Source organism: Xyrauchen texanus, chromosome 21 (assembly GCF_025860055.1).
Source record: "Xyrauchen texanus isolate HMW12.3.18 chromosome 21, RBS_HiC_50CHRs, whole genome shotgun sequence".
Classification (NCBI taxonomy): domain Eukaryota; kingdom Metazoa; phylum Chordata; class Actinopteri; order Cypriniformes; family Catostomidae; genus Xyrauchen; species Xyrauchen texanus.
In genome coordinates this window covers 3,552,672-3,569,976 of record NC_068296.1, presented here as the reverse complement: position 1 = coordinate 3,569,976, position 17,305 = coordinate 3,552,672, and the positions used below count along the sequence as shown (strand labels likewise).

Genomic DNA, 17,305 nt, shown 5'->3' with positions numbered 1-17,305 from the left:
GTGACCAGCTACATCAGCAAGTGCATTGATGATGTCACTTTCTCCAAGACCATCACCACACGCTCCAACCAGAAGCCGTGGTGACTGCGGAGGTGCGCACGCTGCTGAGGTCCCGAGACTCCGCCTTCAGAGCAGGCGATAAGGCAGCCCTAAGAACAGCTAGGGCCAAACTGTCACGGGCAATCAGAGAGGCAAAGCGCGCACATGCCCAGAGAATCCACAGTCACTTCCAGGACAGCGGTGACACGCGGCACATGTGGCAGGGCATCCAGGCCATCACCAACTACAGGACAACATCAGTTGCCTGTGACAAAGATGCCTCCCTTCCAGATGCGCTGAACGACTTCTACGCTCGGTTTGAAGTGCAGAACGACGTGATGGCGAGGAAGTCCACCCCTCCTCCCAACGACCAGGTGCTCTGTCTTAGCACGGCAGATGTGAGGAAAACTCTACATAGAGTCAACCCACGGAAGGCTGCTGGACCAGACAACATTCCTGGCAGAGTGCTCAGAGGATGTGCAGACCAGCTTGCAGATGTTCTTACCGACATCTTCAACATCTCTCTGAGCAGCGCCGTTGTTCCAACGTGCTTCAAGGCCACCACCATCATCCCCATGCCAAAGAATTCTTCAGTGTCCTGCCTCAACGACTACCGTCCCGTCGCACTTACACCCATCATCATGAAGTGCTTTGAGAGGCTCGTCATGAGGCAGATTAAGACCTAGCTGCCCCCCTCACTAGACCCACTGCAGTTTGCGTATCGTCCAAAACGTTCAACGGACGATGCCATCACCACAACCCTCCATCTGGCCCTCACCCACCTAGACAATAAGGACTCATACGTTCGAATGCTGTTCATAGATTTCAGCTCAGCATTCAACACAATCATTCCCCAGCACCTGATTGGAAAGCTGAACCTGCTGGGCCTGGACACCTCCCTCTGCAACTGGATCCTGGACTTCCTGACTGGGAGACCTCAGTCAGTCCGGATCGGGAACAGCATCTCCACCACCACCACACTGAGCACTGGGGCCCCCAGGGCTGTGTGCTCAGTCCACTGCTGTTCACTCTGCTGACTCACGACTGTGCAGCAATGCACAGCTCGAATCACATCATCAAGTTCGCCGATGACACGACCGTGGTGGGTCTCATCAGCAAGAACGACGAGTCAGCATACAGAGAGTAGGTGCAGCGGCTGACGAACTGGTGTAGAGCCAACAACCTGTCCCTGAATGTCGACAAAACAAAAGAGATGGTTGTTGACTTTAGGAGAGCACAAGGTGAACACACTCCGCTGAACATCGACGGCTCCTCTGTGGAGATCGTCAAAAGCACCAAATTCCTTGGTGTTCACTTGGCGGAGAACCTCACCTGGTCCCTCAACACCAGCTCTATCACCAAGAAAGCCCAGCAGCGTCTCTACTTTCTTCGAAGGTTGAGGAAAGCACATCTCCCACCCCCCATCCTCACTACATTCTATAGAGGGACTATTGAGAGCATCCTGAGCAGCTGCATCACTGCCTGGTTTGGGACTTGCACCGTTTCGGACCGCAAAGCCCTGCAGAGGATAGTGAGGACAGCTGAGAAGATCATTGGGGTCTCTCTTCCCTCCATCAAAGACATTTACAAAAAACACTGTACCCACAAAGAAACCAGCATTGTGGACGACCCCACACACCCCTCACACAAACTCTTTACCCTCCTCCCGTCTGGCAAGAGGTACCGAAGCATTCGGGCCCTCACGGCCAGACTGTGTAACAGCTTCTTCCCCCAAGCCATCAGACTCCTCAATACTCAGAGACTGGTTTGACACACACGTGTCCTGAGTTGCACTTTAATAACTGTCACTTTATAACTGTCTGCTACCTCAATAACTGCTATGTGCATAGAACATTATCTCATAGTATGTTATGTTTACATTTTTAGAAACTGTCATCTTTTTGCACTACTGAGTACTGGTCGGCGCTGCACTGTCTATTGTCCTGTTCATTGTCAGTAATTTGTTGTACTGTCCTGTACTTTTTGCACATGTTTGCACGTGCACTTTATATAGGTATATATAGGTAGTTTATATAGGTATTTTATTTAGTTGTGTAGTCTCATGTGGTCCTATTTTGGTCCTTTGTTGTTTTTATGTAGCACCATGGTCCTGGAGGAACGTTGTCTCATTTTGCTGTGTACTGTACTAACTGTATATGGTTGAAACGACAATAAAAACCACTTGACTTGACTTGACTTGAAGAAATGTCATAAATTGGAAGAATGCAATGGCTGCATGTGTTTTTATGAGCGCGTGTGTGTGTTTTGAAGCAAAAAGGAGGAAAACTTTATTCTAATGGGAAGATATTAGACCAATTACAAACTAAGTGTGGTTTTGAGAGAGCTCACTGGCTGTTGCTAAGTTACATTCTTTGTTCTCTGGAGAGTCAATGCTCTTTTCTAATGAAACTAAAAGAAATGAGAAGGTGAGGTGAGAAACTAATGTCAAGACTTAGACTCACACATACACTGAAATACAACTAGATGACAATGCCTTAACATTAATTATCTGCTTATTTAGAAGACACTTGAGATATTATGTCAGCCTATGTGCTATGCTACATACAGACTATATCTTAATAATAATTTGTTTTTATATATAATAAAAAAGACTCTTTAAAAAAACAAACAAACTTTTCCATTTGTGAAATAATCCGCTCAAACAAATGTGATCACACAAACCATCATGGAGTGGTGGTGGCGTAGTGGGCTAAAGCACATAACTGGTAATCAGAAGGTCGCTGGTTCGATCCCCACAGGCCACCACCATTGTGTCCTTGAGCAAGGCACTTAACTCCAGGTTGCTCCGGGGGGATTGTCCCTGTAATAAGTGCACTGTAAGTTGCTTTGGAATTTGAAATGCCCAATGTGCTCGAAGAGGCATAGTGACTCGCCTCAGTACGGGTTGCGGAGGACGAATCTCAGTTGCCTCCATTTCTGAGAACACGTGGCTTGTTGAGCGCATTACCACGGAGACATAGCGCATGTGGAGGCTTCACGCTATTCTCCACGGCATCCACGCACAACTCACCACGCGCCCCACCGAGAGCGAACTACATTATAGCGACCACAATGAGGTTACCCCATGTGACTCTACCCTCCCTAGCAACCGGGCCAATTTGGTTGCTTAGAAGACCTGACTGGAGTCACTCAGCACGCCCTGGACTCCAGGGGTGGTAGCCGGCGTCTTTACTCACTGAGCTGCCCAGGCCCCTTAGAGAATGTTTTGTTGATTTTTGTACATTAACCAATTCTTGTACTGCGTTGGGTCACCACTTGATGTGCAATGTCAATGTGCATCCTGAAGTAAACCAGTTAAAACCACTAACTACTGACGAGGAAATGCTCATACATAAAGAGACACCACCAATGGTTTCCTGACATCATGAGATCATTCATTTCTAGAAATCCCTCAAAGGATGCAGGCAATACATCACACTGCGCTCCCCTTGAACCTGATTCCTGTGTGTGTATATGTGTGTACATTTGAATTATTGGACACATGCCATGCTTGTCATCAGAAAAGGAGTGTGTGCATTTCTCATCTCTCTTTTCACAGTCTCACAATGCATTTAAATGGGATGTTTAGTACAGACGCTACCCTGCCAGCTTGATCTCAATACAGAGCCCTAAAAGTGACAAACACCTCAAAAACAGCATTTATTAAACAGCATTATGAGAGAAAGAAAACAGAGAGCAAAGAGAGTGAACATGAAGCATTGCAAATCAACAATATTTTATATTCAACAATATAAAACCACTGATTTAATTTCATTGGTTATAAGTTATAAGTTAAAAAAACTAAATTTTTCTACAAGTGGTCACTCTCTTCCCTCTTGTACTGTCTCTGGTAAGACATCATCAGACATAAACAAATATGAGAAGAGGTTCATCAATAGAAATAGTGTTGATACATGAGCATGTGGGTTATTCTCATGAAAAATGTGAAGAAAAAGCCTTGGTTATATTTAATCCCAAATCAATGCAAAAATAACTAAATCATATTTTGCATCAAGAAAATGAAGCCTACATTTAGGACTATTACAATATTTTGCATTGCAACATTATTTTCAGGACATTAAAGGACATTTAAACCCACAATTCCCATTCACACAATGCATCCGGGAGTTTTAATCTCACTCCTTCTGTTGTTTTCACTGATGATATTCATTACATAATACAGTTGTTTTACAGCAATTTTTAGGTATGTTGTATGACTTTGTGTGTGTGTGTGTGTGTGTGTGTGACACCTTACCCAGTCGAGGGTCAAACTGTCTCATCTGTACCTCCTCCACACAGTCTGCAGGAAACCAGCCAGTTCTCCCTTTCACTGTGCCCTCCCAGAAGCCCCCTTCACCTATACTCAACACTGAGAGAGAAAAAGACAGAGAGAGAGAAAGAGATTTATTATCACATAAACACATGACATGTGAAGTGAAAGTGGCATAGAAGCACCATGACAACACTATACCTGCTATTATCAGGCCTGTGTTTCTCTATGGACAGACAGACTTCGACTTGACTAGATTGTACCTTTTACTCTATTTGTTTAACATCAGGCCAAAGTTATGTTGCTTTATTGCCCTTGTCTGATGAGTTGTTATTTTAATTGTTCTACCTCAACATAATATACAAGTTCGGAAATGGTTTACAATAATTGTCATTTATCTTTGTACTTTTCACTTCCTGCATATGTGCTTTTCCTGCAAAGGGTTGGGCCAGGGTTAGGCTTGCCTACGTAGATTTAGGTATTTAATGGGGTAGATAATTACACAGAGTTTGGGGTGGTGTATGGGAGGGTTATATATTTTTTTCGTTATTTTTGTTTTCATCTTTGTATACTGGCCCACGATAGCAAATAGCAGTGATGTTCAATGTCTAATGTGTCTGACATCTATGACAATGTTACTTTTGAACTCGCATGGGTTTGGCTAATAATAGGCAGACTCCAGGGGCAAGAGACAGACTCGTCACATTCACTAGCTGGAATGTAAGGGGCTTAGGTAAGCTGACTAAATTTAACAGGGTTCTTTCACACCTTATTCATTTAGGCGTGCGGTTTGCGTTAATTCAAGAAACACACTTTAACGTTTCTGGGCCTTCTATAATAGGTAGAAGTTGGGTTTCTCAGTCATATCATTCCTTATTCAACTGCAAAGTGTGTCGCCATCCTCATTCACCGCTCTGTTCCCTGCATTTCATCCAATGTTGTAGCAGACCGTAATGGGTGCTATGTTAGGGTGACCATATTTTGATTACCAAAAACCAGGACACTCGGCCCGGCAACGAGATACACAAATGATACTCGAATTTTACTCAAAGATGCCTTGTTAATTTCAATACATTTAAAGTAGGCTATGCCTCTGTATGGATAGAAAATTGTTATTACAAAATACTATCTATCAAAGACACAAAAAAGACGGCCAGGACAGGATGTGAAAACAGGACATGTCCTGGTAAAACAGGACGTTTGGTCACCCTATGCTATGTCATTGTGACAGGGATGCTGTATGAGACTCTGATTTTGACTAATGTTTATGCTCCCAACTATGATGACGAGCAATACTTCGTTAAGTTATTTTCATCTATACCTAACATTGATACTCATCACATGATCATAGGCGGTGACCTAAACTGTTGCCTAAAACAATTAGACACTTCCTCCATCAAAACACTTGCAAACTCAAAAGCTGCAAACATGATAAATAGGTTTCTTTATGACTAAGGAGCCTCAGATGTATAGCGATGCCTTAACCACAATGCTCGTGGGTATTCTTTTTTTCTCCCCGGTCCATCAGACATTTTCCTATATAGATTGTTTTTTTATTGACAATAAGCTACTACCAGTCACACGCAGTTGTAACGACTATGCCAGATTTAACTCAGATCGCGCACCTCTCCTGATGCCTATTCAGTTTGCAAATGCACCTGCTTCTTGCCCACCATGGAGAATGAATACACGTCTGCTATCTGATGCCAATATTGTTGAATTCGTATCTAAACGATTACATTTTTTCTTCGAGACCATTGCATCCCCTGAGATCAGTCCTAGCACACTACGGGAGACGTTCAAGGCCTATATGAGAATATCTTACATATCATTTGATAAAAGACAACAGTCCTCTATTCTCATAAATCTTACCAATCGTATTCTATAACTAGACAACGACTCTAATGTACTCTCTCTCCATCCCCCGAGTTACAAAACTTCTTCTCAAGGCAGAATTTGTTAACCTCTCTACCGCAAATGATAAATTCAGGCACACCTATTTTGAATATGTTGATAAACCGAATAGGGTCTTGGTGCACCAACTTCGACAATCCTCTGAATCATGACGCATTTCAGAAATCAATACAAGTGGTCTTAGCCGCAATTCCAAAGAAATGAATAAAGCTTTTAGCACTTTATTCTTCTGAACAACATAATAGTTCTGAACGTTTTCATACATTTTTTAAAAACCTTTATCAAAAGTAAACGCAGAAATGCAGCTGAAGTCCTGAACAGCCCTTTAACATTAGCAGAGGCGAAGGTTGCTATTACTGCCATGCAAAGTGGCAAGAGCCCAGGACCAGATGGCTTCCACGTTGAATTTTTCAAACGATTTTTGGAGAAGTCACTCCAATTCTTCTTAACTTGTACTCTGACTCACTCGTTTCAGGCATTCTCCCTAAATCGCTGCATGAGGCCCAAATTTCTCTACTTCTTAAAAGAATAAGGACCCTCACTGTTGTGGCTCCTATCGCCCAATTTCACTACTAAATATAGACAACAAATAATTGAGAAAACTCTTGCCCATCACCTTGAAAGAGTCCTGCCTCAGATTATTTTAACTGATCAAACCAGGTTTATCAGAAATAGGTTTACATTTTTTAACGTGAGACATTTATTTAATATTTTCTACCATCCATCAAACCCCTCCACTGCTGAACTAGTCATTTCACTTGATGCAGAAAAAGCGAAATGTGAGTAGAATTATCTATTCTATGGTAAGATTTTCATTTCCTGGATTAGGCTACTATACACACCCCCAGTTTCTTCCATCAATACCAATGATGTTTTCTCAGAATATTTCCAGGTAGGCTGTGGCAATAGTCAGGGCTGTCCCCTTTCACCTCTTCTCGTTTCCTTAGCCATTGACTCTCTATCACTTTCTCTTCGACATAACACACAAATAACGCATTTTTAGGGAAGGCCTTGAACAAAGAGTTTCTCTGTATGCAGACAACTTGCTTTTGTACATTTCTGACACTGTGAAACCCTACCCAATGTTTTTCATATTCTAGATAAGTTCCAGGACCTCTTGGGTTATAAACTTAATTTACAGAAGAGTGAGTTACTCCCTATCAACAAAGGTGCTCATTAGTACTCCTTCACTTCTTTCTTTCAAAGTAACAAGACAAATTTACATATCTTGGTGTCTCTGTCACAGACAATTTCTCCAAACTTTTCTCTGCTAATTTTCTCCCTCTGGCTGCTCAGACAGAGCTTAGTCTTAAGCATTAGAGGTCTCTAACACTTTCCGTGGCAAGCCATATAAATTAGATACAAATGAATATTCTCCCAAAATGTACCTAATTAATTCAGTGTATCGCAATATTCATTCCAAAATCTTTTTTTTTCAGGCTAAACACAATCATTTACTCGTTTATCTGGAATGGCAAGTCACCCCAAATAGCAAGAAACAACCTGCAACACCCAAAAAGGGACATGGCGATGACAGACTTTTTAGCATATTATTGGGCCTCAAACATATGTCCTATTATACATTGGTTATACAAAGACCCAGGCACATTGATATTCCCTCGAGTCCGTATCATCCCTACTCTCCTCTCTACCTGCTCTCATTTATTCCTCAACCTCCACACCATCCACAAGTTTTGTTTGAAATAAGATAGTGAAGTCAACTATTAAGATTTGGACACAATGCACCGTCATTTTGGATAGTCACTCCTCTCTCTTAAATCCCCCATTCACTCATAATTTTTATGACATAATATCTCATTATTACGAGAAAAGGTGTCAAGGCCATTATGTCATTATTATCTTGTTTTAAAGAGAAAACATGTAGTTTTTACAACATAACTGAGTGAAAAAGATAATAAATTCGAAGCAGCACTGCACCGCCATTCATTTAATCTAAAAACTGCCATGATACATCTGACGAGCCACTATTATAATTTTGATCTCTTTTTCATAAGATCAGGCTCAATACAACTCAACCAAATCTGTGTGTCGAAATGTGTATGCAGCATGCATTCAGTTTGCATCCTTTTGGAAATTATTTTGAAGAGCGAGCGCAGACAGGAGAAATACCTATTGACGTAAATTGAATGACCGGTGGAATTTGAGTCAGTAGTTCGTGCAAAACATTGTGCTCAACAGGAAACTGACTCATCAGGCAATATTGTACACAAAGTAGGATAACACAATTGTTTAAATGTGGTGAGCACAACACACAGTCACATGCATTGCATCCATCAGCATTGTAGTTGCTAGGATACTGCAGTTTAAAAGCAATGTGTCCATGTGTGTGTGAGTTTATCGAAAGTGCTAGGTGTGCAGTTTTGTTCCACTCATGAATTAAATCAGTGAGCAACATTGAACCTATCAGTCCATACAATATACATAAATATACACACAGTGGGTTTCATTCATGATATAGTGTATGCCTAACCCATTGGAAACCCAATTCCCCACTTGCACAGAGAACGCTACATGCAAAACACACACTTCCTGTGTGTTCTGTCTCACTGTAGTGTTTGTTTCTTACACTCTTGTAATGTAATCCATGATGAAAGTGCAGCTTCTCTGTCTACAAGGCCAATTGATGATTGTAAGAGGAGTTCTAACCCTCAATCGACCCTTCCTAGTCCATACACACATACACAAATGCACACACACACTTCTCCCCAGCTGAGGAAGACTCAAAGACCCAATAATCTAAATACTACCAATCAGTCCCGCCGCTCCCTAAATGCAGACTACGCAGTCTGTGTAGGGCACCAACTCCCTAGTAGGGTACCAGAAAGTCCACCGGCTGCCCTTACTCGCACGTTATACGTTATTCAAGGACCCGAAAGCAGTTGCATAACACAGATGATACCCCCCCGGTCAGACAATCACTTCACGCTCATATCATGTGAACCCCCCCACAAGAGTCCAACTGGAACTCTGCGTAAGGTGGTAATTATACAAAATATATACACGTATATTGCAATATCCTATTATGTCATCAACCCCCCTGCCCCCACTACAGAGGAATCACTGAATATTTTGCATGCGTTTCACTTCCACCAGTCGATTTTGCTTTCAAAATGTAATTTACTAAAGCATTAAAATACATTTTTAAGTCAAACTGCACTTCAAACTAAATGAAAAATAAATAAAAATAAAAAACTGCCCACATTTTTTATATAACCACAAACACTTCTTCCACCGGCCGTCAAACAAGTGTCCGTATATGACAACAGGTGGAAAATTACTAAAACAAATTAAGATGTAAACATTAGAATAATAATAGTGATAATAATTGAAATAAACAATAAATAAACCATTACCTCTAGAAAGTTCAACACAAAACTATTATATTTATTACCATAGTTTTTTTCCACCCTGTTTTAGTACTATGGTTGTACAATGAATATCAAGGTTAAGATATGGTAACTGTAGTAAAACCATGGAAACCATACAAACTTCCAATTTGGAATGCCCAATTCCCAGTGCGCTCCAAATTCTGGTGGTGGCGTATTGACTCGCCTCAATCTGGGTGTGGAGGACGAATCTCAGTTGCCTCCGCATCTGAGTCCGCCAATCCGCACATCTTATCACATGGCTTGTTGAGCGCATTACTGTGGAGACCTAGTGCATGTGGAGGTTCACGCTATTCTCCACAGCCTCCAGGCACAACTCACCACGCACCCCACCGAGAGCAAGAAACACATTATAGTGACCACGAGGAGGTTACCCCATGTGACTCTACCCTGCCTAGCAACCGGGCCAATTTGGTTGCTTAGGAAACCTGGCTGGAGTCACTCAGCACGCCCTGGATTCGAACTCACGACTCCAGGGGTGATAGTCAGCGTCAATACTCGCTGAGCTACCCAGACCCCAAACCATGGTAAATTTATTGTGAGGGGATGCAAAACTATTGCAAGGGAACACAAAACTATTTCAGAATAAAAGTCCTGCCCTGTCCTCAAATAAACCCTGTAGTACATACAAGCTTTATCAAGTGGAATTTGAAAAAACGGTTTCCAAACAAGTTTTACAAAAACGCCCCCTGTCTGCCATAGATTGATAAAACAATAATTACCGCTGTGCAATAGACCAAATTCTCAGTGTTTAAGCTCTTCAGGAAGTCAACTTAAAAATGTCTTACTTATAGTTGTCTCTGCACATTAAGCTGGGATAGGAAAAAGTATTTTACATAGAAAAAAACGACACTTCACCTTTACATATACAGTAGCAACAGGCTGTTGAATCATTCGGTTCAGAGAGAGGGTGGAAAAAGATTCTCTCATCACTGACTCATCCTTATTCAATCCCAGATGTGTATGACTTTTCATCTTTTACTGAACACAAATTAAGATTTTTAGAAGAATATTTCAGCTCTGTAGGTCCATACAATGCAAGTGAATGGCGACCACAACTTCGAGGGTCCAAAAAGCACATAAAAGCAGCATAAAAGTAATCCATACAACTCCAGTGGTTTAATCCATGTCTTCAGAAGAGATATGATAGGTGTGGTGAGAAAATATTGATCTAGTTAAGACCTCCTCCCTGCCCAGTAGGTGGTGATATGCACAAAGAATGCCAAAAACAAAAGACGAAAGTGAAAGTGAAGATTGATAGTAAAAACGACTTAAATATTGATCTGTTTCCACCCACACCTATCATATCACTTCTGAAGACATGGATTAAACCACTGGAGTCATATGGATTACTTATATGCTGCCTTTTTGTGCTTTTTGGAGCATAAAATGTCTGGCCACCATTTACTTGCATCGTATGGACCTACAGAGCTGAGATATTCTTTGTTTGTGTTCTGCAGAAGAAATTCATTCACATCTTGGATGACATGAAGGTGAGTAAATGATGAGAACGTTTCAATTTTTGGGTGAACTGTTCCTTTAAGGAGATTTTAGGCAGAATGTTAGCCTGTCTATCTTGCATTCAATTTTAGTATTTATTTAAAAAAAAAAATGTATACAATGAAATGGTGACTGAGATTGTCATACTGCTTTACACCTTATTATGGTTTTCTTCAGAAGAAAGCAGGTCATAAGGGATCAGAACATGAGGGAGAGTAAATAATGACAGAATTTAAATTTTTGGGTGAACTATCCCTTTAAATGTGTGGGGCCTAACTCAAACAGTGCCTTCTCCAGAATCATTCCTGTAGTCCAAACGTTTTAGTGGGGTGCAGGTTAACAGATCAAGCATAACTGACAGCAGTGCAACCCCTTTCACATATCCTGAAGAGAAATTCGTAACTTTTTAATGACAATGGCAACAACGAACTGCGCAACTGTGTTCTTCACTGCTTTAGTCCTGAGTTTGTCTGACATGACCTTACACTCAACGGACTCACATCAAGTGTGTTTACCAAGTAGTAGGAGTGGGCCCGGCAGTCCTCTCCATCACAGCCACGTGCCCGGCCACGGTTGGCATATTGCAAACAGGCTCTCAAACATACTGACAAATGGCACCATGGGAGAATCACTTGCCAAGCTCTCAGTGTTACTCCCTAACCATCAATAGACAGGCACACAGCCATGGTGAGCTCTACACCGAAGGACCGTTGTTACTGAGAAAAAGAGTCTCAAGTGTGTGTGTGTGTGTGTGTGTGTGGATGTGTGTCGGTGTGTGTTGTGCCTTGGAAGTTGAGATACTATCACACCGCTCCATTCTTATCAGTTTCAAAGCTTTTTAGAAAAGGAGGACTGGCCATTCAAACCGCATGTGACTCTACACAGTAAGACCTCAACAAATACAGACAGAGAGTAATGAGCGTGATTCTTTCATTTCTGTTAGACACAAACTAGACGTGAATTATAGCTGGATATTGTCAGGAGAGATGTATTGTTAGCATTGAGCAGACTGAAGCTAATGTTTTGTGGCACACTGATGGAGAGAATCGTTCTTTAAAGAGTTCATTCAGAGGTAAATGATACGACCGGGCCGAATCACACATTAATGAGATGAGAGAGATGTTTAAGGAGACTGTGAGACTTAATTACATAGTAGAAGAGAGGAAGAGATTTAATGTCTTGTTAAATCATCATTTTATTTTATTATATGTTGTTTATTACTTTTATTACCATTACAAACACCTTATTTTAATTTAATTTGTATCTTTACTCATTACTATAATTATATTTTATTTTAGATAATAGCTGATAAAGTACTTTGAAATTGAGATTTAAAGCTTAAAATCACATGTACAAAAACTACATGGGTAAAACTATTTTACATTTTTTATTATTATAATTTTTATTTGACATGTAACATGGTAATAAGCTGATTCTCACAAGAACATGTCCAGGTCACATATATACCCACAATGCAAAGCAAAGCAAAATTAGACACTTACAATGGAAGTCAATGGGGCCAAACTGTAAACGTTAAAATAATCACCGTTTCAAAAATACAGCCACAAGACATAATCTATATGTGTGTTAACATGATTTTAGTGTGATAAAATCACTTAATAACATTTATAGGTAAAGTTATATCAAATTTTACCTCTTCGGTGCCATGACAATGTCAGGCTTATAAACAAACCCTAAAATGACTGTAAAAATTATGATTTAAACAACTCAAGCTCAAATAATACAGAGTTTAAACAGAAGGATTAATTTAAATGCTTTTATAAAATTATAAGCTTCACATTTCTGCCTTTAAACCCTCCAAAAATCGGCCCCATTCACTTCCATTGTAAGTGCCTCACTGTAATTTCGATTTTGGCTTCTTTTAAAGAAAAGGAGGGGCAAATCAAAATATATTTTTGTGGTAATTAATATTATGCCACAAATGCTATCGATTGAGCTTAACTTCAAGAAAATTAATCCTGTTTTAAAGAACAATATCGTACATTTTTTTTACGAAATGTTTAACGTTTAGAAAATAATCAGATTTGTTTTGGAGGGAAAATTGTCATATAAATAATGTTTAAGGCATTTTCTTTGTGCAAAATATATTTTTGTAATTTTTAAAATTTTCACACTTTTATTTTTGGGGATGAAATATGACTTGGATGTGCTCTTGACAGATTATGTCAAATTCATGGTGTAGTTATGCCATGTTTTTGGACATGTTCACAAGTCTTTCATCTGAAGTCGTTACTTCTACGTTACATCTATGTAAAAAAAAAATCTCTATCTCTCTCTAAATATATAAGGGCTGTCGATTAAACATGTTCATTCCGTGCGATTAATTTGATAAAAAATAGCACGGTAAAAAAATGTAAGCAATTAATTATGGTGCCCCCGCACCATAATAAGGAAGATTCCTGAGAAATACAAGCTTGTAGTACCACCTGTTTACTCCAGAGGGCAGTAAATGAAACTTCAGCTATGTGAGCAACACAAAGTTTATACAGAGAAGAAAACAACCTTCAGCAGGAACAACACAAACACGCGTTACGTTTAAAACAGTTGATGGAGCGTAAAAAAAGAGATCTCAAAATGTTCGAAGTATTAAACTATATTTATTTTGAAACAGTGAACTAAAAATTTTATGTTTTTGACGCAACGCACCCGAGATGCTACACAAGCATGTCTGACGCAGGTGTACATTGACGGGCCCTTAAACAAGCCCTCATAATAAATCTCAACTGATTGATAAATTCAGTTGTGTAATGGATTGCTGTGAACTGTGTGCCAATGATTGACTTATGATCAATAATATGGTAGTAAACAATACATTGTATTCTAAAGCCGCTTTTTATATTGTCTTATTAATGATGAAATCTTCTGCCACAAGAATGTAATACATATTAATTATGTGAATATATATATATATATATATATATATATATATATATATATATATATATATTATTATTATTTTTTTTATATAAAGATAACTATGTATAATTATTTCATCATTATATATTGAATTATTGTTTTATATATAGCAAATATTTGTATATGATTAATTAATCGGGACGCCATGTAATTAATTTGATCAAATATTTTAATCGATTGACAGCCCTAATAAATATATATATATACACACACACTTCCGATCAAAAGTTTAGGGTCACTTAGTCATTCTTTATTTATTTAAAAATGTTTAAATACTCTACTTAAAAATCATAAATGTATTAATTTTGTACATTTGGGATACTAATAGGATTCTGCCTTGAACTTCACTTTATTTTATTTCATATTCTTTTATGATTTGTGCGATGCAATGCGATATCATTAGGTAGGGCTGGGCGATTTGGCCAAAAACAATTATCACAATATTTTTTTCATATCGTTCGATATCGATATTTATCTCTGTATATACTGTACATTTCATTTCATTAATGAGGGCAGAACTGCATGCCACATGCTTGTTAGACCAGGGCTGTTTCTAGGCAAAGGCAAACTAGGCGGTCGCCTAGGGCGCCAACAGCTGTGGGGGGTGTTAATGCAGACCGGACCACGAACCAGAAACCAGCAAGAAAATGTCAGAAAGAAATGGTCAGAAACCGCCCTGTGTTAGACCTCCAGAATGAATTAAACAAAACTTGTTTGTTTACAAGTAAACTCCATAGGTTATGCTAGCTTTAAAGTGCACCCAGTTTAGGATTTAATCCTACATAAGGTGTTTGACCTCTTTTTAATTAAATATAGCCAATTTCATTATCTTCAGTTTGACTCCACTTAAAGACTTTCTTGGGACGTTTCACTCTCCAGCTCAGTAGGTGGCGATAATGCACCATAAACTGGATTGCCAACCGGCAATAAACATCATCATCTTTCCTGTGACCGCTGTGACAGCGCTAAGGATCACGAAAAAACACTCAAAATAGTACATTAATAAACAGCAATGGTGATGTCACACTTTTTGTTGTGTTCAGTCAACAGCTGTTGTACTGCATTGTCAGTGCAAAACGATATTAAATTACAGAGCCTGATTGGTTTCCATAACAGCAGGGCTGCCAGATAACTTCCTAACAGGCTGATTTCATGTCTGTGATTCAGTTAGCTAGTTGTGTGCATTACATACATTTACATTTATGCATTTGGCAGACGCATTTATCCAAAGCGACTTACAGTGCAATTATTACAGGGACAATCCCTGTCTTTAGTGACACCTACCTGTTTTGATCATCTACTCTAGATGTAGAACATAGGCTAAATATCGAAAATGACTTTTATCATATATTTTTCATATATATGCGTTTCGCGTACAACGACTTAACTTGCTGCTCCACTACCGTAGTATGATGCACTGTTGAAGAAATCAACTTGCTAGTCACAACTGTTTCCCGAAACCGTATTGTCGCAAATTGGTTGTTCAACCACGTTGGTTAATGATGTCACACATGTGGTGGAGTAAAAACTACTTTTAATGAATCTGTTTGCGATCGAATTAATGCTAGATGTTTTGCTATAAATTACGGACATGTCATCTGAGGACTATCTCATATTTTTCTCAGTTATTTGCTTTATTTCCAGATTCAATCATAGGCTCGTTCTTACGCACTAGAGCACGTTCACACATGCGCACTCTTCAAAAACGGTGCTTTAAATCTATTGACAAACTAAAAGACATAAAGGACATTTGTGTGTCTTCTAAATAAAAGATACTGATTGTACTGAATGTCATCTTGCTTATTTCGGCTCAAGATAATAATTTATTAAGCCCACATGTTATAATAACAAGAAACTCTGCTTCTAACCACAGGTCGAGAGCTGTCGTTCCAACCACACAACTCTGCGATGCTGTTTGCGAATGTTCGTTGGAACGATGGTTTCGGGAAACACCGACTCATTGAACTATGATGATAACGACGGAACTTGCGACCATAGTTGGCTAACGATGCTTTTGGGAAACGCACCCTGGTTCGCGCTTAGTAGATGCCGCCAAGGCAAGTTCAAAACAAAGCGCGGCTGTACTGTGATTGGTGGCTCGTTTGACCAGTTACGTTTTTATCCACTCATAAATAAAAAGGAACGACTGATTTTGAAAATGTAGTAGAGTAAAAAGTAAGATATTTGACTTTGAAATGTAGTGGAGTTAAAGTAAAAGTCTCCCCAAATTTAAATACTTCAGTAAAGTACAGACACGCAAAAAAGCTACTTAAGTACAGTAACGAATTACATTTACTTCGTTACTGTCCACCACTGGTATTAAGTCACTTGAGTCGAGTCAAGTGTATTAAAATGCGACTCGAGTGAGACTCAAATCCCTCGAATCCCCATCTCTGGGTAATACCATAGTATTCTTTGATTAATATCAATACTTAATAGTGATACGGCTGTAATTTTTGTGGTTAGAACAGCATAAAACCTCACTGTCTGTCTGTATGTGTGTGTGTGTGTGTGTGTGTGTGTGTGTGTGTGTGCAAGAGTATCCTTACGAAGAACATGTCAAGCCCTCTTCATCACTGTGCCGCCTGCAACTGCATTAAGGGTATGTGGAAGTAAATGAGAGCAAGCATGCATGTTCCGATCTGTTAACCGTCTTATCAACTTGGTATGTAATGATGTTCAATCTGAGCGAATGAACGAACCGCTGGTTGACTTGAGAGATGCACGTCAATCACATGCTAATCAACTGGGTTCAATTCAGCACGCTCTCTTGCACTCTATAAATAGAGCGATAGCCTTGGCTCTAAATTTCCAGGCCACTTAACTGCGATAAGCCTCTACTTCTGGGAGAGAGAGGGTGTATCAAATCTCATCATTTGTCTCTAATGAATCCGCCTGCTGAATAACTTTCATTAAAAGCCAACCAAATGCTAAATGGCCAACGCTAAATCGTGCAAACTTCCAGCTTATGGAAGAACCGTTTGTACAAGATCATCTTCTCCAATATCTGGTTCGTCTTGAAATGATAAATAGCTTGACTGGTATTTGCAGGGTCATATTAAGCAGTTGGTCATACTAATTACATAACTAAGTGCTACATAAACGTAACAAACAACATGTGGACTACTTAATAAGTCATTAAGTTGGGGGAACAGACTGCTATTACACATACGTATTGCTATTATAATGATATTAATGTGCAATATGTGCAACATGCACTGCGATGTAAAGTGATTTT

The 17,305-nt window shown here is 39.7% G+C and overlaps 1 protein-coding gene across 1 annotated transcript in view; it reads right to left on the bottom strand.

Moving 5' to 3' along the window:
- LOC127661222 (SH3 and multiple ankyrin repeat domains protein 3-like) overlaps window positions 1-17,305 on the bottom strand; it is a 290,952-nt gene that overhangs the window by 70,448 nt on the left and 203,199 nt on the right. The window contains exon 11 of the mRNA XM_052151831.1: window positions 4,295-4,408. Within this exon, the coding sequence (XP_052007791.1) occupies window positions 4,295-4,408 (114 nt within the window). The remainder of the gene's footprint in view (window positions 1-4,294; window positions 4,409-17,305) is intronic.